General features: G+C 32.5%; 3 protein-coding genes across 4 annotated transcripts; all 3 read right to left on the minus strand.

Moving 5' to 3' along the window:
• Window positions 1-1,841, minus strand: LOC109189252 (transcription factor bHLH25-like). The gene is made up of 4 exons (XM_019340065.1): window positions 1,605-1,841; window positions 1,102-1,521; window positions 595-966; window positions 1-406 (listed from the first exon to the last, which is right to left on the minus strand). The coding sequence occupies exons 1-4, from the start codon at window positions 1,638-1,640 to the stop codon at window positions 323-325; spliced, it is 912 nt and encodes a 303-aa protein (XP_019195610.1). The 5' UTR covers window positions 1,641-1,841; the 3' UTR covers window positions 1-322.
• Window positions 1,842-12,837: 10,996 nt separating this feature from the next.
• On the minus strand, window positions 12,838-14,785 carry LOC109188786 (transcription factor bHLH25-like). 2 transcript variants are annotated; one of them, XM_019339410.1, is made up of 4 exons: window positions 14,639-14,785; window positions 14,046-14,558; window positions 13,586-13,951; window positions 12,838-13,359 (listed from the first exon to the last, which is right to left on the minus strand). In XM_019339410.1, the coding sequence occupies exons 1-4, from the start codon at window positions 14,672-14,674 to the stop codon at window positions 13,264-13,266; spliced, it is 1,011 nt and encodes a 336-aa protein (XP_019194955.1). In that variant the 5' UTR covers window positions 14,675-14,785; the 3' UTR covers window positions 12,838-13,263. The 2 variants fall into 2 exon arrangements, with proteins under 2 accessions (XP_019194955.1, XP_019194954.1); XM_019339409.1 differs by lacking the exon at window positions 14,639-14,785 and having other exon boundaries at window positions 12,838-13,157; window positions 13,264-13,359; window positions 14,046-14,632.
• A 6,131-nt stretch (window positions 14,786-20,916) lies between these two features.
• Window positions 20,917-24,113, minus strand: LOC109189064 (COMPASS-like H3K4 histone methylase component WDR5A). The gene is made up of 2 exons (XM_019339788.1): window positions 23,378-24,113; window positions 20,917-21,555 (listed from the first exon to the last, which is right to left on the minus strand). Exons 1-2 carry the CDS (start codon window positions 24,029-24,031, stop codon window positions 21,268-21,270), a joined length of 942 nt encoding a protein of 313 aa, XP_019195333.1. The 5' UTR covers window positions 24,032-24,113; the 3' UTR covers window positions 20,917-21,267.
• Between the last annotated feature and the right edge of the window lie 214 nt (window positions 24,114-24,327).

A 24,327-nucleotide genomic window follows, 5' to 3' on the forward strand; every position in this document is an offset into this window, starting at 1 on the left:
TAAATTATTGGGAATATTGATTTCATTATTTGCTTGAATTTAAAATTGTAAGAAATAATGAGTATGATGACCAAAATGTCCCTGAACTGAAAAAAAAAAAAAAAGTCCAGAAATAAAAATAAAAACTCGGCCTCTTGAATTGTGAAAATTGCTGCATGCATAGTTCAAGGATTATGTTTTCTGGGATTATTTTCCTTGAGGCATCTAATATTTTTAATTAAAAGATAATACTTTTTAAATGGAACTATAGAAAAGTATTATATTTTAATTAGAAATATTACATATCTCAAATGAGATACTCATACATAAAACTTATTCTTGTTCAGGATGTTTGTGCAGCATGTTGGATTGCCGAACGAAGGATCTTTGCAATATGTTTCATCGGCAAGTCAAACTCTTTCTCCATCTGAAAATAACAAAAATACAAACAAAAAATAATTTAGAACTTGAATAACTAATAATAATTAAAAGATCTTAATGGGATGCTGGATAAATAGTAAATAATTGATTGTGTTCTCTTCGGAGGATCTTCAAGCACCAAGGTGCCCCAATAATTGATTTAATCTAGTTAAAGATTAATATAATAGTAATTACCTCGACAATAATAGTGATATCAAGAGCCAAGCTCCCAAAACGTGCCACGCTCGAGTTTACCACAGCTAGGTTAAGCTTCTCCACCTCGGAAAATATTTTTCCGATTATCCCTTTCTGTCGGTCGCAGTATATTCTTAGTAGAATGTGATTGTCACACAACCTAGTCTCAATCTCCGGCAGCGATTGCTCATCGGAGTTCCCTTTTTCGCCGGACGACATTTCATCGTCGTCATCGAATGATACCTGGGATTTTTTGACGAACACGACCGACTCCATGGTTCGCTTGCTCGATTCTTCCTCCAGTGTCTTCACACGTTCTTGTATTTGTTTCAAATACTTGATCGTATCTCCAAGAACCGATGTTTTATCCATCTGTGTATATTTTATTCAAGAAACATTTTAAAAATATTTTTTCCACGGAATAATTAAATAAATAAAATATTATAAGAAACAGTTATTTGTCGGATCGAATATAATATGTATATACACGTGTATCGGATCGGAGACCTTTCGGAGGCCGGGGACTATGGTAGACAACGCTAGAAATTGACGGCTAAGAAGCTCCCGTCGTTTCCTTTCCGCCAATATATGATCATACCTATGGGTAGGTGGCCGGCCACGCCTACCGGATTTTTTCGGCTTTATCGTCGTCGTATCCGCCGGCTCCGTTTCCTGCTCGGCGATTGCGTTACTGGTGAGCAGTTCTTGACGCAGCTCCGGCAGGTTAACGTCGTCAATGTTAGGATGATGGTGGATCTTGAGTTGTTTTAACGGTCTGTCATCTTCGCCGAGATGGCAAGTCGTCGGCGGCGACCCCTCTTCCGGCGAAGAAGAGCAAAGGACATCTTCTCCGAGTACACCCGCAAATTCTTGCTCAATCGACTGCAAGATTTGAAACTGATCCAGGAATGACAGATCGTCCGTTCCCTGTAAAAGAAACATAATATAACAATGTTTTAAAAATCTGCAGAGATTTGAATGCATAGATCACAGTATACACAACGTCGTACCATTCCAGAAAAACAAGCTTGGGAAAGATTCATCATGTTGTCACTGTTAGTTCTTGATGAAGTTATCAAAATCTGCAGAGATGTATTGGAATTTGGAAGATGGAGAAGAGAAAGTTGACAGCTGGAAAACTAAATAATTTCAAGAGTACGTGTGAAACTGTGAATTAATCACGAGACTTGTTAGCATCGAACCAAACAGGCAATAACGCTATCTATATCTATATTTGCAGAAAGTCTGCTTCTGCAGACGCCTTTTTATAGTGTTTAGATACTCTTCTTTCCCCATTTTTTGTGTTGAGTTCTACTACTTCTAAATTTTACTCCCTAATTTGTACTCATTGAGGTGTCAAATCAGGATTAGTTATTTTCATATGTGTGAATTCAAAGAAAAATGTCTACATCAAGAACATGTGAGAGGAAGTATAAAATAGGAGTACACCAAGTATTTTCCTTTTGTGTTTAAGGGTTGGTTTGGAAAACAAGGAAAATGACTTCTGAAAAATATTTTTTGAAAAATGAGTAAAATTGTATGTTTAAACATTGTGGCGGAAAATGACTCCGTCAAATTTTGGCGGAAGTCATTTTCCACCAAAATGGCTTCATTTTCCTCAGTCAACGGAAAATGTTTTCTGTTGACTATATTTTCCTGTTGCATTCAAACACTGAAAAGTCGGAAAATGTTTTCCAGAAGTTATTTTTCAGGTTTTTAAACGGACCCTAAGTGCTTTTAGTGTAGTTTCTAAATAGAGTTAATTTCACTTTTGGTCTTATGTTTATTGGGGTATTGTCCATTTCAGTTCACGATTTTCAAAACTAACAATTTAATACCCTAACTATTCAATTTTTATCAATTTTAGTCTGTTTGACCAAATTTGCGACCAATTGTCATTAATTTTTATCCATATCTCACCTGCCTCTGTATTAATTCAAACAATGGTTTTCAAATTAGCTTCCATTTTAACATTGAATTAAAAGATTCCGACGATAATCGACCTACAATTTGGCCGGACTGACTAAAATTGATACAAATTGAATAGTTAGGGTACTAAATTATTAATTTTGAAAGTTGTGGACTCAAATTAACAACACACCAATAGTTGTAGGACTAAAATTGGAATTAACTCTTTCTAAATATGTAAATTTTGTACACTAATACTAAACTTAATATTATGAAAAATTGGATTAAAAATAGTTTCAGTCAACCTCATTAATTGAACCAGACACATAAAATGGGACGGAAGAAGTATATTAGAATGAAGAGCTTACCATATCGGTTTATGTCCTTCCACTTGTTACAATCAAATGAAAATCTATAACACATAATGAATACTTATATTTTTTAGGAGTTTATTGCACTTCTGGTCTCATGAGTATTTTGACACTAATAGTGTAAGTAACTTTCAAAATTTGCGTAATTGATCCATAATGACCACGAGTATCAATTTATTTAGCGAAAATGGTCCTTCTGGTGGAGTTCTGGTGACATTTCCATAAAATTTTCACCAGAAATAAGTCATTTTCAGGTGAAAATTTGTCAGAAATGTCACCGGAATGATCATTTTTTAGAAAAATTGATACTTATAAACTAATTATGTAAATTTTGAAAGTTTTGGATTCACATTTGTATCACAATAATCATGAGATCAAAAGAACAAAAAAACTATGTTTAGATGTACGATATTAGACTTGTCCCTTTCAACATTTATTGCCTTTGCCTAACATGATAGACTTATATAGTTGTATACACATTTAAAAAAAAAAATACAAAAAAAAAAAAAAAAAAAAAAGAAAAAAAAAAAAAAAAAAAAAGAACATATATAGAGTGATATACGTGTCAATGTGTCATGACACAGGCAAATGTGGTCCGTCTGTGTTGTTGAAGATCATTGATTGTTTTCTGAATGAACCGTGATACCGTGAATCACGTGCTAAATGTGTCATTTGTGAACATTTCAATAAGAGCATCCACATCAGTGGATATTAGGGAGATAATGTCAGATGAATTATTTTAGATGGGGATAATAACAAATGTGGGGTGTGGTTATTTGTTGAAATATTTATCCTGCAAGTTCAAACATAATGTCAGAAAAAAAAATGAAAAGAAATGCAGCCAACGCACGGACTGCGCGTCTCGCGCAGTCCAAGAGGAAAGCCGGGCGCGTGCACTGCACGCGCCCGGTGGCGCGTCAGATTACTTAATTTTTTTTTTTTTAATTTTTTTTGTTTTGTTTTTTCTTTTTTTTTTTTTCTCTCCCCTCCCACATTCTCTTTTCTAATCACTCTTACATTATCTCCACATTCTCTCCAACCAATGTGGATGCTCTAAAAGCAGCACAGTGACTGAACCGACTGTAAAATTTCACAATTAGGAGTGTTTGGTTGAAGTTATAGAGTATAATTAAATGTGACATTTCAAAATTTATATTTTTATATTTGATTCATGTTATTTTATTTTTTAATGGAATATAATATTTTTTAAAGAGTGTAAGAGCATCAATATTAATGGATTTTTGTTGGTTTTTAAAATAGTATATAGTAAAAAATTTGTGTGTTGATTTTTAACTAATGTGGGGTAGGATTTTTTAATTTTTTTTTAATGTTTTTTCTCCGATAAATGATAAATTTTTGTGGGGTTCACTGCATTAGAGAAGAAAACAAAGCAAATAAAAAAAAATCACGTGGCGGGGACAGCTGCGCCTAGCGGGGCGCGTGAGAGAATCCATTTATGTTGTTTTTATAATGTCAGTTTCTGGTTTTTTTTTTTTTTCCTTCATTCTCTTCCCTATATTTTTCTCTCTTCTACACATATCTGGAAAAAAAAAAAAAAAAAAACAAAAAATTCATTCTTTCAAAAGGTTGAACCCCAACTCTAAAGACCCGCTCACACTCCGACCCGACAGAACATTTAGGAGAATGGGAAATTGGGAGGATCGACAAAACATTCATATTAATGTGGATGCTCTAATATACTCTCATCAAAAAAGACGAATGGTATTTGAAAGTGTACTAATTTTCTCCGGGGCCCTAATGTACTATGTAGTTATGTACCCTTATCAATGAATGTACTATGTTGGACTACATCCAATGAATGGAGGATGGGAATTGGGAATACTTCCAAATTAAATTAAAGCACATGCATTATCTCGAGCTCTCCAGTCAAAAGTAAATATTGATATTCAATCATTTATGCAAACCACACCTTAAATCTGAGAAATGCGAATAATTTGGACGGAAATTTATAATTTTTCAAATTTTCTTTTTTCACTTTTTGTCCAACGAGTATTGTGACACTAACAATTTTGATCTATAACTTTCAATATTTGCATAGTTGGTCTATGAGCATCAATTTCTTAGTGTAAATGATCATTCCGATGAAATCTTTGTCAAATTTTCACCAGAAAAAAAAAAAAAAAAACTATTTTCTAATTATAGTAGGGGTATAATGGTTTTTTTCATCAATTTTTAGTTTTTCGTATTTTTGTTCCCACGAGTGTTATGGCACTAGCAATGTTAATCCACAACTTTCAAAAGTTGCATACTTGGTTCACGAGTATCAATTTCTTAGTGCAAATCACCGCAAGGACCATTTGCGCTAAGAAATTGATACTCGTGGACCAATTATGCAAGTTTTAAAAGTTGTGGATCAACATTGTTAGTGCCGCAATACTCATAGAACCAATAGTGCGAAATTAAAAATTGACGAAAAGAAAAAAGACCATTATATCCAGGCCATAAAGGGGAAATAATTTTTATGGTGAAAGATTGACGGAGATTTCACCAAAAGGACCATTTACGCTAAGAAATTGATACTCATGAACCAATTATGCAACTTTTGAAAGTTGTGGACGAATCAAAATTGTTAATGCCACAATACTTGTGGGACCAAAAGTGCAAAAAAAATTAAATGACGTGTAAGTATTGTGTATTAGTCACATGTTATTGTTAGATGACACATGTTGAAGCGTAGAGAAATTAAAAGAGGGAATAGTACTTGTCTCCGTGGTTCAAACCCAAACTAAGTTTGCTGAGTGTCCGGGGTTGGATGGGGAAACGTCCCGCAGTATAATAAATGTACCGTTAGAGTTATCTATTTCTATCCATAGTAAATAATATACCGCGTCTCTTTGTAAAAGGAGTCGAAAATTTTTGATTAAGAATTTAGCTATGGTGGTGTTGAATTGATTTTGAGACGGGACAATATACTTTCATTCGCCATACTTCGCGAGACACAAGAAAATGAATGATTGATGATGAATACCAAACACCCTGCCATAACTCCCAAATAACTATCCCTTAATTACCCATTAGTTACCCAATTTATTACCAATTTATCACTCATTTATTACCTATAAATTACCCATAAATTTCATTTATTGTCCATAAATTGCCACTACCATGTACAACGTAACTACTAGTTAGGAAAGTAAAATTCAAAGAGGGGGATCATCTCCCTATAGAAAACAGCTCCATCAACGTACAATGACACTACATGTACGAATTACTTACAAAAAAGAATTAAATTGTCTTTTCCTTATACCTTTCAAATTACTTATATATTTTGTTGATTCAATTGGTTATTATGATCCGTCCAGTGATCATCTCGGGTCAGGAAACTAACATGTCAATTTAATATTGAAGGAGATTTGTATTATTGTTTTTTTTAAAAAAAAAAAATAAAAAGTAATTTTTTTTTAGTACTTTTCGCTACACCCCTAGTGGCGGGTGTCACGAAAAGTGTTTTCTTTATTATTTTATTAGTTATACTTTTCGAGACACATTTTAGAAGAAGATGTAGCGAAAAGTTTTTATTTTATTTTATTTTATTTTATTAGTTATAGTTTTCGAGACATCTTTTGGAACTGTTACACCTTTTAAACACCTTTTGGAACTGTTACACCTTAAAGTAACTGTTACACCTTTTAGACACAAGTGTAGTATTTTCTTATGTATTATTTACACTTTTGCTACCATACTCCGGGGCGGATTCAGGAAAATAGCCGAGTGGGAGTGAAATTCAAATGATAACAAATATGAGATCGTACACTTGACACTTTAACACTACCATGAATAGATGAATCTTCAAAAGTAGATTTTATTTTAAAGAATTTTTTCCATAACTGAATTAAAAAAATGCATTCATATTTTAAAAGAATTCTCTATAACACAAATAAATTTCAGAAGTAAGCATGATCTAATTTAACTTTAAGGTAGTGAAGTTTTAACCAAAGCAGACTGAAGACTACCGAGTTATTGAGTTAGAAAAAGGTTTCATTTGATGCCGTAGATATTGTAGAGAATATTTGTTTTTCGTTTCTAGTTTCCTTGTTCACACAATATATTCAATCACATACATGATCATAAAACCATAATTTAATCATCAAAATTAAATGGCAATGGAGATGGGTGAAATCGCAGTCACAATTCGCAAAGGAACCCTGCTGTCCAAGACCAAGACATGGATACACAGTATAGAAAAGGGAAAAAAAAATTATTTTATATATATATACAACCCAAAACGACTTCGTTTTGAGGTTGTATAATTTTTGGCAGTGGGGGCAGCGGCTCCTACTGCCCCCATGCTAGCTCCGCCTCTGACCTTACTATGTAGTGTAAAGTTACACTTATATATTTATTTTTGTAGTAGCGAAAGGTAAAGTGATTGAAATGATAGCCATCGAGCCTAATGAAACTTTTTTGATTTACAAGTAATGTTATTATTTTTTTTAAATAATTATCTGTTCTTGTTATTCGATTTTTTGACATTTCTATATATGTAGTGGCGAAATAGTCATTTTTAATTAGATCTCCATAGAAATCAAGGGCGGAGGTACACTCTAATAATGGGAGCCACTGTTCCCAGTGATGAATATATATTACAACACAAAGAGGCAGAATAAGATAATCATCTTTGAAAACCCATGGAGCGTGGATGAGCAGACGTTATGCCATGGAACCGTGTTCACCATTCATGGTGAACACGGTTCCAACGGTGTTAGTGCACCGTTATCTTTTTTTTTTTTTTTTTTTTTTTTTTTTTTTCTTTTAATTAATTACGTGACTGCCTACACATTCACTTTGGAACCATGCCTACACATTCACTTTGGAACCATGAGATTATGAATTTTTTGTTATGAGATTATAAATTTTCTGTTATGAGATTATGAATTTTCAGTTATGAGATTATGAACTTTCTGTTATGCGATTATGAATTTTCTGTTATGAGATTATGAATTTTCATTACATTCATAATTTCGGAGTTTCGGACATTCATAAATTATGAATTCATGCATGCACATTCACTTTGGAACCATGCCTACATATTCCCGTCCGAAATCACGGACATTCATAAATTATGAATCCATGCCTGCACATTCACTTTGGAACCATGCCTACACATTCACTTTGGAACCATGAGATTATGAATTTTCTGTTATAAGATTATGAATTTTCTGTTATGAGATTATGAATTTTCAGTTGTGAGATTATGAATTTTCTGTTATGCGATTATGAATTTTCTGTTATGAGATTATGAATTTTCATAAAATTCATAATCTCATAACAGAAAATTCATAATTTGATCAGTAACGCGCCGTTAACTCCACATCCGTGATTTTTTTTTTTTTTTTGCCTAAAAACAACGTCGTTTTGACTTGTGTTCACCATTCTCGGTGAACACGATTCCACGGCATAATTTGCGGTGGATGAGTGGCGAGTTGTTTTCCAATTTAACCAGGTTTCAAGTTTGAACCATAAGACCTTAACGTCTTACCCGACAAGATTAATTTATGTGGGCCCTTGTGTACCGTGAAGAAGAAAAAACAAAAAAAGATAATTATCTATGAAATTTTATTTGAAATCTATACATTTGATTTGTGAGATTTATTTATAATTGATTAATTATTTATTTGTGACTTGTGTATTTATAAGGGAAAATGACATTTTTTTGAGTTATATATTTATATGAGATTTTTACTTCCTGAATTATTTAAGTGGTTGTTTTTTTTCCTGAAATGTTAAATGGATATATTTACCTTTAAAATAAATATTTCATTTATTTTTTTTCTTCAACAAATTATGACCACAATTTGGTTCAAACCAAACAGATACTATAGCAACCAAACCGAAATATACTAATTACAATTTAGAATCGAAACCCGATATTTAGAGTTTATTAAAATCGCGAACCGGGACGGCCGGTTCATGTTCCGAACTGAAAAAATAAAATACATTTATTGTTGAATTTAGATTATTTTAAAATAAATACGGTTCAAAATCGCGAACCGGATCGGAACCGTTGGTTCACGGTTTAGGATCCAGTTTTTTAGATTCATAATTTTAATAAATTAAAATACAAATATTGGATTCTGGATTTGAATCATAATCAGAAACTTTTAATTTGATTGTTATAGTATTCAGTTCAATTCGAATCGAACCGTGGTCATCCCTACATATACGCAATAATTTATTGGAGAAGAAAAATAAATAAAATATTTATTTTAAAGGTAGAAATGTCAATTTAATATATCAGGGGAAAAATTGTCACTATTAAAATAATTAAGGGAATTAATATACTTACATAAATAATTCATGGAGAAAAAGTAGTATAAGTATATAACTCTGAAAAAAAATGTCATTTTCCCCATTTATAATGTAACAACCTTTTGTACATACTTGCAACTGTTACAAACTTTCGCTTTATGAACGTAAAGTAAAAAACTTGAAATCTCACTTAAAATGTCATTTTTAAAATAGTCACTTAAGTGTCATTTTTAAGTAAACCTAGTGAGTTGTGGTTCACTGGTATCAAATTGCTCATTTATGTGGGAGGTCTATGTTTCGAGCCTCGTTGTAGGCATAGATTGTATGGGTATCCCTCTTTGTAAAAAAAAAATGTCTTTTTTAAGCTATTTTTCCATGTGAGAGTTAATGATACCCTTCCTTTGTAAAAAAAAAAAAAAAAAAAGAAGTCATTTTAAAGCTATTTTTCCATGTGAGAGTTAATGCTTATTTGAGAGTTAATGACAATTTTGAGTGGCTATTTTGTGGTACAAATATATGTGGGGTCCACTTTCAATTTGAATCGGGTCAAAGTGGATTCGGGTTCTTTATATTGAGACAAAAAATTGATATATTGTACTCTCAAAACGGTTAATGGGTGAATGAGAAATTAATTATCAAAGTAGATTCATCTAAGTTAGAAAATTTGAGTTTGAAAAGGCTTGACTTGTATACACCCGCGACTTGAACTACCCTGTTGGATTTAAAGGTTGTGCTAATTAATATTAACACTTTGGTGCTCATGCAGCACCTTTCACGAAAGGTGCAATTTATAGCACCTTTAGAGCAGTTGACTGTTCGGGTTTTTTGAAACAATGGTTGTTCGTAGTGCAGTGAAATTTCAGATTAATTCAGAAAGGTTAATTTACTTTTCAGACATACGGACTTCTTGGCCACTCAAATTTTTGTATATTAATTTCGTAACCGTTTGTATTATTTTTATAATAAATATAACTGTTTCAAACGTTTTAATCTAATTATTAAATTGGATTTACGTGTGATACTTGATGCTGAAATTCAATTAGTCCCTCATATATACTTATGTTTTTGGACCGAATTTTAGAGCTATGGAAAATCATTTTCTCTCTACTCCTAGGTTGTCTTCCTCTCAAAACTCTGCTCATTTATTTTTCAAAATTGATTGTGTTCAAGCTTATTGTTCTAGTTCGCCAAAGATGTACTCAAACTATAGTTGATCATTTTATCTTGGAAGACTGATACTACAACACTCCTAGCACCTCGGGAGGTAGCGAATCGATTTTAAAGACAATGTGAGTATCACACCACTTGGATCCTTCATTTTTTCTCATTTTCTTCCATAAGTGGGATTATATTGATAAATTTTAAATCTTTTTGTTTATATATATATTTATATATATGTTAGTTGGGATTATAATCTTCAAGATTATAAATCTTCTCCCAAACAAGATTATAAATCTTTTTTTTTTTTTTTTTTTTTTTTGTATTTGTGGTTGTTATTTCGAGATTTTTTAAAAATAAATTAACCAACAAGTTGGTGGTTAGGATCAAGGCTACCTGACCAGCTAATATTACAGAGATTAATATAATATGTAATGTGTAGTAGAAGATGCTCTTTGCAATGCAGAGCGTGATATTTATATTAAGCCCTCTTACCAATGACACGATTGCCCTTGGCAAGTTAAATCATCATCTTATGCTATCCTTATTCATTCAATACTCTCTCACTCTTAAAAATGAGTCTTACTTTCACACCATCATATTTATAATTTGTTCACTATTTTATCTACACCTTTATAATTTTAACACATTTTTAAAAGTGAGACCATATTTCACATCACATTTTAATAATAATACTCCCTATTATTTAAATCATTAAAACATGACAAAAGTATATAAAAAAAAATAAAAAACCTAAATTCTCTCTCATATTTAATGCATTGCACTTTGGCCACAATTTCCAAGACTTGCAATCCTGGCTAGATTAGGCTGTCCTTATCCCTGCAAACATCTCCCACTCTCAAAAATGGGTCCCACTTCCACATCATTCCATTTGCAAATCATCTATTATTCACACTACATCCCTACAAATTCATCTCACTCTAAAAAATAGGTCCCACATTCATATTATATTATAAATATAATAATAAACAAAATTAAAAATTAAACAAAAAATAAAAAGTCAATTGCTCCGCAGCTTTTGCTGAGCAAAAGCTGCCAAAAGACTGGCTTGCAAATTTACTATTTAAGCAAATTTGCAAGCCAGTTGGCATTAAAACAAAAGAAAAATAACTTGAGTAATGACATGTCATCTTCCACTTCACTTTGCCAATACCATATTTGCAGGGGTAAGGACAGCCTTAGCAAGGATTGCAACTTGCAAGCCACATCATATTTAAAAGAGAATTTCAATTAATATATAGTGATATTGTTTTTGCCATGTCACTTTGAAAGAACCAAAATTTTAGGGTTGACGATAGTCTTATTAATCGGCTAACCCCATCCCAACAACTCTCTCTCACTTTCTAAAATAAGTCCCACTTTTACATCACCCAATTCACAAATCATTTACTATTCACACCACATTCCTACAATTTCAACCAACTTTTTAAAGTAGGCCCCAATTTCACATCACTTTAAAAATTAATATCTTTTTCACAATAAATATTATTTTCTCTTCTTTATATATTAATTTATATCAATATATAAATTACATTAAACACTAAAAATAATAAAAATGACCTCAAATCAAAAAACATCCGGAGTAATTTTTAAAATAAATTACTTTTAAATATTAAAAATAGTTATACAAAAAATTCAAAAACGTAATTTTTAAAAATGATTTAAAAACTTATACATAACAAATTTCAATACAATAATTTAAAAATAAACTAAATAATAATTAAGCATTAAAATAAATTAGTTAATAACAAAATAAAAATCATTAACCAAAACCACATATATATATAGTCAATGCAGCAAAAGCTGTCAACAGCAAGCTTGCTAAGTGACATGGCAAAATAAAATAAAAGAGAATTGCTAACAAAAAGCCACATCATCTAGAAGTAGGGGGTAATTTTTGAGATGGGGATAGCCTAGGGCAAGCTTTAATTTTATCAGCCAACTAAAAGTACTTAAATTTATGAACACCCATTTGAAATGTTAACACATTCAGAATCAGAGATATCATCACATTATATAGTAATTAATATCTTTAATTTTAATCTTTATCATATTTAACATGTAAAAGTATAATTAAATTTGGAAACATATTTAAATTTAAAGAAACAATATGGTCAAATTAATAACTAGCTTGGTTGGAGTGAGTGATCGTGCACTCTCATCCATTAAGCGAGGTCGGGAGGTTGAACTCCCTCTAGTATAGAAAAAAATCAATCTAACTAGGCACTTTACCCCTTAATTGGGCCAACCCATGCGAATAATTGGATTAGTCTAAGCATGATACAGGCTTAAAGGTACCTCCTACAGAGTCGTCATAATTCAATCGAAATAACTATTTAAACTCCATCTCATATAGAAAAATCAATATAACTATTTTGCTCCTTAATTGGGCCGGTCCCGTGTAAAGGAAAATTAATTTCGATATGATACTATAAGAAGTTAAATGTGCCTTCTACATTGGCATTCAAGACAAAATAGCCTAGGAGCAGGTATTTTAAAATAATAATAATAATTTTGTGAGCAGAATTAATTAATTTATACATTATAATTTGGGGTTAGTTGAACAATGAATAGATGTTACAGCAATGTGCCAGGGGCCCATGGCATGACTACAAGTGGTACAATATAAGGCAGCCATAATTTCCACAATTTAAGCATGATTAGGACATCTCATCTAATATCTATAAGTCTACAATCAAATACTTCAGTGATTAGGACTTCTTGAAATGTTGTTTTTGTCAAATTTTTCATATACTTTAGGGCTTGTACAAACCATAACAGTGTATCATCACCCTCAAATAAAAAATGAAAGTATATGTAATTATATTCCGTAAATTAGCTTTCAAAAAAAAAATATTCCGTAAATTATTTTGACTTCTTTCCTTTTCATTTGAGGGACCACAGTTATGTCACTCGATCACGAGGTCTTTGATAAAATTATTTATTTTGACTTCTTAGATGCTCGTGTTGCATGTTGCAGACTTGTACGTATTCCTTTCACCAGATCTTTTACGGACAAATCCTTCTCCTTTTCCATCTAATAATTCCAAAAAAAAAAAGAAAAAAATTAATTAGGGATGTAATCAAATCGAGTTTCAACAATAATATTGGTAGAATGTGGTGGAAGTAGATGGATGGATTATAATAATATTATTGAAAACTATTTAATCTGCATCATCATTACGTTAAATTTTAATTTTATAATTAATCAATTATTACTGTGCAAGCTAAGAATAAGAATTAAAAAATGAAAAAAATCGTACCTCGGCGATAATGGTGATATCGAGTGCGAGACTCCCAAAATGTGAAACGCTGGTGTTGGTTACACTAAGGTTAAACTTATCAACCTCAGTGAAAATGTTGGTGAGAACACCCCTGTGTTTCTCGCAGTAAATCCGCAAAAGAATGTTTCTGTCGCTCACTCTCGTCTCGATCTCCGGCAGCGACTGCTCGCCGGAGCCGCTGTCTTCGTACGAGGATCCTTCGTCCTCGATTAACAGCTGCGATCTCCGAACGTATACGTTCGACTTTATGGTCTGTTTGCTGGCTTGCTCCTCCAGATTCTTAACTCGCTCCTGTAGATTTCTCAAGTATTTTATCGTGTCCCCCAGCACCGAGGTTTTATCCATCTGAATCGACAACGTTGAATCGTTCTAGGTTGTGAGTTTTAGGAAATTTAATGTTAGATCAGATAATCCTTATATGATACGGAGTAATTTTTACCTTTTTGAGGCCGGGGACGATGGTGGAGAGGTCTTGGAATTGTTGGCTGAGAAGCTGCCGGCGCTTTCTCTCCGCCATGATGTGATCGTAGGTGTTCGACGGCAGCTTCGAGGCACGGCCGCTACTGTTGATCTTCTTTCTGGCGGCGTCGACGGTCGCCGGGATTTCAGGTTTTAAGGTTTCTAAAATGATGTCTTCCCCCTTTTGCGGAAAGCAGTTATTGGGGTAGCCGAAGGAGAGGATGAACGGGGTAGACGACGACGGACTGAGATCCGCCGTAGTATGGTCGGGTTTTCCATGGACGACGCCGTGATGAAGCTTCCGCTGCTTGGGAACCCTTTCCTGAGTTTCAACAACGTTCGGGCTCGGGCTTCGCTTGCCGGTCAACGCAGAGTCAACGCTCTCCGACGACGTTGACGACGCGTTCGGCAAATCTTCCCCGAGTGCCGCCGCTAGCTCCTCAATGGTGTTCATAATCTCATCTTCACCGTTGAAAATTAGATCGTCAAAATCCTGTAAAATCCAACCGTTAACTTTATTCTTTTTACTGTATGATTTAATCATTTTTAGTAAAATGACAGTTTCTAATTTACCTGTTCGGAGAAGCAAGAGCCTGGTGAAACGTCCATATAATACCCTTGACAAGTAAACGTTAAAGAAGGTAAAAAAAAATAACTGTGTAGTAAAATATAAGAGCAATATATATGATGGCCTCTCAGGATATGAGCAATTGTAGCTATTTAATGAAAGACAGGCATACATAGATAGAGTATATATAAGAGGGGAAGAGAGTGTGAAGTGTGTTGTATCATTGCTCATACTACAGTGTCTTCTCAGATTAATGTGACGTGGTAAAAAAAATATTATTATAATCGACTTTGGTTATGGGGATTTTTATGATAATTTTATTATATTGTTTTGGAGTCATTCGGGGGAATGGACACACAATAATTAAACATAGCATTAAAAATTGGCATATATGTATAACACTTATTGAGAATATAATAATTTTATCTTATTTCCCACGTTTCCTAATGTTAATTTCACATACATTGGACTAACTCATCTAGGTTGAGTTTAATAGCTAAGTTCTAAGGATGTTGTTCAATTCACATATGATGCACGAGGATTCAATAATAGGATCTCTCTTTCAAACAAGTATGACTTTTAACATAATAGTGGGGCATGCGGGTACAGTAGTGAATTTATATACTTATAGTATATACTTTTATCAGTTTTATGTATCTAAAGTAATGGTTTTAATACTTGTAAATTTATATATATATATATATATATATATTGTAAAAAAAATAAAGAAAAAATTAACGAGATAAAATTTGTAGACCATCGTTCACCTTAAGTATCCTTTACTACTCATGTCTTGACAATGATTGAAAAAGGTAAAGTGAGGAATGTGCCTCAATTGACTATTTGACTTACATACTCTCAAATGCTAATAGACTAGAGCAACAAAAAGACTAAATTTATACTTATTTTTGTTATTGATAGTAATTAAATTAGATGATATAATTAATTTAATTATTATTTATTACGTAGTACTATTTTTTAATCTCATTTCATTAATCTTTTTTTTTCATCCAAAATATTGTTTACATCAAAACGTGACATCATCTCTCTTTCTATTACAAATCATATCGCACAAAACAACGATAAAATACCTTATCATTTGGATTATTGAATTGAAGTTAGGTACGTCCATATATAGTGAATTAAAGTAACATTCTTTATGAATTTATATTCAGTCTCACGCCATACATACATACACGTGTGTGAGTGGGCAAATTATGTTGTACATCCGTGTGCACCTTGATGCAAAAACGACGTCGTTTTGATTAAAAATGCGCGTCCAACTTTAAAAAAAAAAAAAAAATTCAGTTCCGATTCCCGTCAACAACATTATGTTGTGCATAATTTCTGAATGTATATTTATGAAATTATAGATGTATAGTTATGCAATTCTGAATTTATAGTTATGAAATTATGGATGTGTAGTTATGCAATTCTGAATGTATAGTTATGAAGTTATGCAATTATGGATTTATAGTTATGAAGTTATGGATGTGTAGTTATGCAATTCTGGATATATAGTTATGAAATTATAGATATGTAGTTATGTAATTCTGATTTTTTTTTTAAGTCGACGTCAAAACGACGTCGTTTTTGCATCCGTGTGCAACATGCATGGTGCACACGGATGCACAGCATAACGACTCGTGTGAGTGGAATTGGGCCGAGGCGGGAAGAAGTAGAGTTTATGGTGCTAATCAATATTCAATAGCAGTGTCTTTTGTAGGCAAATTATATCATGCACCAGGACGCATAATGCATTGTACATCCTGTCAAAACGATGTCATTTTGTATCTATTTTTTTCTTTAAATTCCGTTTTCTGTTTCTGCCGTTAACTTCTAAAAAAAATCCCCTATTTTGAATATACATAATTGTATAGTAGAATACACATAAGCTCTTAACATAATACACATAAACTCTTAACAGAATACACATAAACTATTAACAAAATACACATAAACTTTTAACATAATACACATAAAATCTTAACATAAAAAACGACGTCGTTTTGCAGGCAGGGCACACAATGCATTGTGCGCCCTGGTGCACGATATAATGATTGGTCTTTTGCATCATATACAAGTTAAAAAAAGTTTTGATGAAAAATTTAAAGTTATATAACATATGTGAAGATAGCCCAGGACAAATTCAAAGTCTTTTCTATTTATTTTAATTATATTAGATGCAAGAGGCACATATGATGGATCTCAGTGTTGCACTATGATTACCTCCTTGTGAATTACTCATCATGTGAGTGGCACCTATCCTCATCATCGATTCAAACCTGTGATCTCGGTTCTGATACCAATTGATGAATCTCAACGTGGTGTAAGTCAAGCACTGCACGCTTAACCACATAGTTCTTTAACTATCTGGTTATCATATTGTACTTAAAACTAATTAATGATAAGTAAGTGAACATTAATCATTTAACTACATATATCCATAATAAACCACAGTGTCACGTCTCGAATCAAACATAAGTTAAACTCAGCCAACCTGACTGACGCCCAACAACATACCAGTACTAATCCGTATCGACCGTATCATTAACAAATAAATGAAATTTTGGCTAATTGTTTTAATTGGTAAATACCAACAAATGCAATTATTAGCCAATCGATGACCGTCCAAAAATTGTAAAACCAACCATAACAATAATGGATGAAATGATTGAACTCCTCTTCCTGTATTCACATTTACAACCATAACAATTATGGATGAAATAATTGAACTCCTCTTCCTGTATTCACATTCACATGAATAATAATAATAATAATAATAATAATAGTAATAATAATAATAATAATAATAATAATAATAATAATAATAATAATAATAACAATAATATTTATCTTTTGCATATTTGTTTAACCACATATTATCAGTGATGGAGCCAAAAAATTTCATGTTAGGAGGACCAAAATTATAACATAATTTACCATGTCAATTAATACCAGTACCGATCATATATTATATTATTATATTTATCATACCTAAATATACTACGGAGTATGATTCATAATTTTTAATTATGTTTTATGTGACGATTGACATTAATGTCAATTGATACTTTATAATTTTACATATAACACAAAATATATACAATAATAATCTTGTTTGTTACTTTTTTATCAAATAAAAGTTTTGAATTACTTTGCACTTTGTTGGCAACATTTTTTTTTTTACATAATTAACTAATATTTATTTTACTAATTAAATTAATATTCTAAAAATTTGAGAGATGATGAGGACAAAACTCAAAATCACGAATTAAAGAACAAATATTAACGTTAGTTTTTTCAATTTCAAAAATAATCTTTTGAATTAGCAAATGAACGTCCTAAAAGTGTAAATAAATAATTAATTATTTGGACTTAAATATATGTTTAAGGTTTATTTAATAATGCTACTGACTTTATTACATTATAGTATTTGTTCAAATATGCACAAAGAGTCAATAACACCTCCACTCAATCTCATAACTTCCCACATAAAAGAGAACACTCCATCTGATTGGCCAGACTTATTTAATATATACATAGTTAAATTTAAAAATAAAAATAAAAATTAAGGGGATCCAAAAGAGATCTTTTGTTCCTAATATAATAATATATACATACATATTTATTACTCCCGTAAAATTTTTGGGGTGGAGTGGGGTGAGGGTTGGGGGTGCCGCCCCTGCCTATCAAATAAGATTGATTTTTTTTTTTTTTTTTTAAATCTTGAAACGTTTGTTTGAAAATAAATCATTTTCATCTTTTTGGTTATAACTACAACACCAACTCATCGACAAATAGTTTTATAAGCTAAAAAAATTATGCTACTACAACAAAATTCTCCTCTGTCAAATGTATAAATAGGCATGCATAATTTGTTTTCATCAATAAATTCATCCCTTTTTTTCTTTGTTTTCTTCTAACAAAAATATGGGTTATAAGAGCATCCTCATCAGCTTTGAACTTTACACAGTTTTTTAAATGTCACTAAGAGAGAGAGAAAATAAGGAAAACAAAAAAAAAACAAAAACAAAAACAAAAAAAAATAAAAATAAAAAAAAACAAAAACAAAAACAAAAAAAAGAGGTCTGACGCAGTACACGCGCTCGATTGGGTGCCTGCGTCTCCAACACGCTGAGAGAAGCAGAGAGCTTTGTTTTCATTTTTTAATCAGTGAACACCACAAAAGTTTTGCACTTACAAGAGAATAAAACACTAAAAAATTCAATCTTTTATTTGTGCAAAAACTGCACACTTGGTTTTTACTAAAAAAAAAAAAAAAAAAAAAAAAAAAAAAAAACATTGAGGGTGATGATCTAAGAAAATTAATTACTAGGTACTTGTAGAGTTGTAGTATTGTATAGTGGATGAAATGAGTGTCAATTTCGAGATTAATAATATAATATGACATGTGCAACTCTGATTTGGCTAAGATACGGTAATCTCGCACATGTGACCACACTGTACTCAAAGCTTCGTTGCTAATTATTTTATTATTATAATTTAATTAACATAATTGACTACACGTTCTAGCATTGCGTGTCATCAGATCTAAAAGGTAAGAACAAAGGATAATATTAATTAAATTAATTATAACATATATGTACCCCGCATTGATGTAGCAAATTACACACGTGGGATAAGGTCGAGGGAGAAGAGGAGAAGAAAGGGAGGCCGGTCGGTGGGGGCAAATGATTGAATGAACATGATGAGGAATGGGGATATAGAGACAAAATAAATTATTAAATGAATATTTTGAAATTAAATAGCATGTGAAATTTAAATTCATAGTGTGTATGTATATACTAGTGTTTTTTATGCGTGATGCGCAAAAAATAGGTGCCCAATATTAATACATTATATTAAAATTTTAAATTTATTTAGATTTTAGATTTTTAAATTATTCTTAATAATAATAATAATAATGTAAATTATTTTTATAAATTTGATATTTATATTTATGTAATAATTAACATATAACTCAAATATTTAATGTGTATATATTATTATTAATGAAGAAGATAAGAAAATATGGTGGATGCATGTGTATGGTAACAATAGTGAAAAAGATAACAGAAGTTATAACGGTAGGGGTATGTTTGTCCAAAATATTTTAATGTACAACCTTTATAGCATAATGTACAAAAAAACTTAACGAAAAAAACGGACATAAATCAGGGATATAACTTTCATTCACACTTATTATGTTTTTAGATTTTAGATATATGAAAGATCAAATATAAATGTGTATTAATGTGCAAACGTTATCGAACAAAACCACGGTGTATTCATTATTTAATGATATAAAAATATACGGGAGGATGTGTAGACCATATGAATTGTAAAAGTGTAATAAAAGAACATGTAGGTGCACTTTGTAGTTTTGAGTGGTCACATTTTTTTTTTTAGCTTTAGTTTGTATTTATATATTATATAAGATGCACATTTTAGTTTTACGTTGTGTAGTTTTGCGTTCACTTGTCCACACATATTGCAACCCACATATATAGTTTAGGTCTAACGATCTAATAGACTTAATAAGTCCAAAGACAACAATAACCCAAAAGGACAAATCCCACAACATTACGCATAGATCTCCACAATATTCCAAATAGGGTCATTAACCTACAATTAATGATCATGGTCCATTATCCCGGGTGCTTTTCCCACCATTAAAAAAATAATAAATTTAAATGGCCCAAAAATACACCCCTCATTATCTTCAATGATACAATAATATTGTATGTTTAAGTCGCCAACTCATGTATTTGAAGTTTGAACTATATTATTCCAAGTATTTACCGTACAATTTTTTCATCGACCAAGGCCAAATTGTTGACTATAAAAAGATATTGTTATTTAGACAAACTATTTATTAATTGAGTATTGGAGTCCGCCCATATGGTACACACTATATTTTGGTACCTCGTATGAAAACAATAAATAAGTTTTCTTTAATGTGAAATAAAAAGAAAAATAAGTCTTTTAAATAAAGTTTCAATTAAAATGACTCAGTATTAGTACAAATAATAAAATTTTCACAAATTATATCGAACCATGTATTTTTCTAGATTATTATCCGATTTATTTATATACAATTCTCTTGAGTAATGTGAGATTTTCTTTTATGAGATTTCAAAACATGTAACTTGAATTAAATGTCCTTTTATTTTATTCAAATTAAATATTTAGCACAATCAAAATGAAAATTTTCTTTAATAATAAGTCACTTGTTTATTCTAGATCAATAAATGCATGTAACGGTCAACAAATAGTAAAAAATAAAATTAAAAAAATACATATAATATTACTCGAAATCTAAATATTTATTGATGCAGTCGTTAGATCCGGTTTTCAACCAATATGTTTTCTTCAATATTCTATCTTGGATATTCAGAGTTGAATTGATATGATGTAGCATACCAATTACCATTTACCACCTACTATACAATACAATCTGGAACTACAAATGAAATGATCTTTTAGCTAGGGATTGAAATATGTGACTATAGATGAGAGAGATTGAAAGGCCTTTACTTCAGTCTTCAGTGCAGAAATGAAATTCATCCTCACAAACTCATCATCACCAGATAGGAGTAATGGAGTAAGTAAACAAATTAAATTAGTCCTACTACTCCTGAGTCCAGATTTTTACAGTCTTATCGTTCCCGAGAGCGCCAGAAGCAATCAGGTTCTGGGTTGGGTGGCATGCCACTGATATAACAGCATCAGAGTGGCCTTCCAGTTTCTGAACTATTTTTCTGGATTGAAGCTCCCACATATATACACAGTTATCTTCAGAGCCGCCGACAACATATTTCCCGTTTGTTATGGAAAACGTTGAAGAAATGCAGTACTTTGAGTTGGCATGCCCGCGGTATGTTTTCAAGATTTCACCGGTTGAAGAGTTCCAAAGACGCTGCAAAACAGAAGCAAAGCACTCAGTCTACTTGTAACATCACAACTAGCAAAGAAACAATTGGAAGGATACAAATTTCATGTTTGCTGTCTCTCTAGGAACAGATTGGCAGTAGAATAAACAAATAAAACGTTACTTATAAAATATAGGGGAACAAAAGTAATACGACTCACTCAGCATAAAGAAATCCTTGTAACCAACAATGAAGAGGCAAAAGTTTGACAGGTAGGATTCATGATCACCCAAGTCTCTAAGAATCACTACACTATTTTCTTAAGGTTCTCCGCTTTCATATTTCACAATGCTCTTCCTTCCCCATGGTGAAAAAAGAGCAGAAGACACTGTAGGAGTTTATTACACCCATGGCCAAACCAATAGAAGGGTTGGATTAGTTACTATTGACTGGGAAGAGTGAAAAACCAGAAAAAGAAAAAAAAAAAAAGGCTTCCACCAAACTTTATGGAGTGGTGTATTAATGTATTATCCAAAGAAGTTATTATTATTATTATTATTTTAAACAAATGTTCCTTAGAAAGGCATCAAACTTTCTCATGTTTGAAGCTTTCTTAACTGGCAAGTGGCAAAGAACATGAAGAAACAATAAAACCCTTTTCCCAAGAAAAGAATGTTTGTAGCCCAACACTTTTTCAATGCTATTTCTCCAGGCACCTACTTTATTCATAAGTGAATTTGATTTTATGGCTGACCAGATTGGCATTCATTAAAGCAAGATACCCAATCTAACATCAATTTTGTAGAAGGTGCTAGGCGGGTGCTCGGGGGATGCCTAGCCCCTAGGCAGCCAAGTAATAATAATAAGAAAAACAGCACACCAAAAAAAAAAACACACTCGGCCGAATTGCCCAACTTGGGCACCTAGTCGGCTGACTAATGTTCGCCTAAGGCTAAAATCCCCTCAGCCTAGGGGCACCTAGCGCCTAGGCAGCCACCTAGGCCAAATTTTGCAGTAGTGTCTTAACATAAAATCAAATGAACTTAGTCTGATCTACATCGTTAACATTAGGAATTGGGAAGGCAGACTCAAGGATAAACCATTAAAGTTTCATGAATATGTTTAAATGGTTGAACATATATAGACATTCATTCTTTGCTATGGTTTTCAACATCATTTTGACAAAAAGCACAAACTCTTCCTCTACCCAAATTAAGTTCAAGAATGTTATTAATGCCCAATGTATAAAAGGATTGACATTCAAAAACTGCTATAGCCATCAAACAGATTGATGTTCTCATTGGACCATACGTATCAGAAGCTCTAACCAGTCTATAATTCACCCTTAATCTCCACAAACACAAGCGCTTTCCCAAAGCACTACCCGGAAGTTCGCATTTCAAATTCATTAATGCTTAACTTCAACAAGACAGACAAACAACTAGATCTACTTCCCAAAATCCAATCTTACGTCTGGAATGGTGAAAGTATCTTATAAAGGAAAAAAATGATAAGATCCCAAAAAATAAGAAACTTACCAATGTATTATTGGAAAGGCAAAGCACTGAAGTTTCACACATTTGTAATGGCAGAACTGAATTAGAGGTTCAAGCAATGCTATGACATTTTGATCAACAGATTAAGCATTTCTCCACCTAAAATTGAATTCAGGAATGCTTCATACATCTAGTCTAGCATATATAAGAGAGGTCTAGCAGGAAAATTGAAATTTTAATATCAATTAACACTTAATTTCAACAAGCAGCAAGTAAAATGCTAGTGGTGGAGGTAAATGAAAGCCTCCATAAGTTCCAAAACTCAATCTTTAAAGCATACTCCGTATAATAAGCAAAAGAAGAAGGAACTTACCAATGTATTATCCAAGGTGCCAACGAGAATAAACTTTCCATTTGGCGAGAACTTGACGAAGCTGACAGGCGGATTTTCGTCATCAATCAAGGTTTTCATACAATGCCCAGTGGAAGCATCCCAAATCCTACACAATCCATCATAGCTGCTCGACGCGATCAATTTTCCGTCTGGACTGAAATGCACGGCGGTGACGGGGTCCGAGTGCGCCGGCAACACCTTGAGGCACTTCCCGCTCTTCACATCCCAAATTCTGACCGTCTCGTCAAAGGAGCCCGAAACAAGTAGATTGGATTGATGGTTGTAGTTGACGCAGAACACGTAGTTGGTGTGGCCGGAGAGGGTTTTGACAAGGCATCCAGTAGCAACGTCCCATATGCGGGCGGTTTTGTCGTCGGAGGCGGTGGCGATATACCTGGCGTCGGAGGAGAAGGCGAGGTCAGAGAGGCCCTGGTCATGCCCTTGAAACTCGTGGAGAAGGGCGCCTTCAGATACGGACCAAACCCGGGCGGTCTTGTCCGCAGAAGAGGTGCCAAGGAGGCGGCCATTGTCGGAGAATTGAACCGCAGAAATGGCGCATTTGTGGCCTTCAAGGGTTTTCTTGAGCTTGTAGGGCTTGAAAGACTCCATTGGTTCCGTCTTTGAGGTGGCCATCCCAATCGCTGCTTCGAAAGACTAGCACCTTCGGAATCCGCCTCGATCTTTTCGGCAGCTAAATAGGATTCTCCAGAATTTGCATTATTTTAGTTCAGTAGTTCGAAAACAGTTTTTTTTTTTTTTTTTTTTTTTTTTTTTTAATACTACTAACAATATAGTATTATATAACTACTTTTTTAATCTATTGAAGCATAAAAAGTCAATACCTTTCCCACTGAACTCGAATCTATAATCTCTCATCTGGAAGAGTCACTTCATGCCTGTAAACCAAGTCATATAATCATTTACGTAAA

Source organism: Ipomoea nil, unplaced genomic scaffold (assembly GCF_001879475.1).
Source record: "Ipomoea nil cultivar Tokyo-kokei standard unplaced genomic scaffold, Asagao_1.1 scaffold1509, whole genome shotgun sequence".
Taxonomy (NCBI): domain Eukaryota; kingdom Viridiplantae; phylum Streptophyta; class Magnoliopsida; order Solanales; family Convolvulaceae; genus Ipomoea; species Ipomoea nil.

Bases quoted from the DNA above. Each gene is read 5' to 3' on its own strand.
- LOC109189252 (XM_019340065.1), bottom strand. From the start codon at position 1,640: ATGATGAATCTTTCCCAAGCTTGTTTTTCTGGAATG. The intron at 967-1,101 runs GTCTCCGATCCG...AAATATACACAG, and splicing joins TAGTCCCCGGCCTCCGAAAG to ATGGATAAAACATCGGTTCT. The intron at 407-594 runs GTAATTACTATT...TGTTATTTTCAG, and splicing joins ATATCACTATTATTGTCGAG to ATGGAGAAAGAGTTTGACTT.
- LOC109188786 (XM_019339409.1), bottom strand. From the start codon at position 14,609: ATGATTAAATCATACAGTAAAAAGAATAAAGTTAACGGTTGGATTTTA. The intron at 13,952-14,045 runs GTAAAAATTACT...TTGTCGATTCAG, and splicing joins TCGTCCCCGGCCTCAAAAAG to ATGGATAAAACCTCGGTGCT. The intron at 13,360-13,585 runs GTACGATTTTTT...TGGAATTATTAG, and splicing joins ATATCACCATTATCGCCGAG to ATGGAAAAGGAGAAGGATTT.
- LOC109189064 (XM_019339788.1), bottom strand. From the start codon at position 24,031: ATGGCCACCTCAAAGACGGAACCAATGGAGTCTTTCAAGCCCTACAAG. The intron at 21,556-23,377 runs GTAAGTTCCTTC...TCTGTTTTGCAG, and splicing joins GCACCTTGGATAATACATTG to CGTCTTTGGAACTCTTCAAC.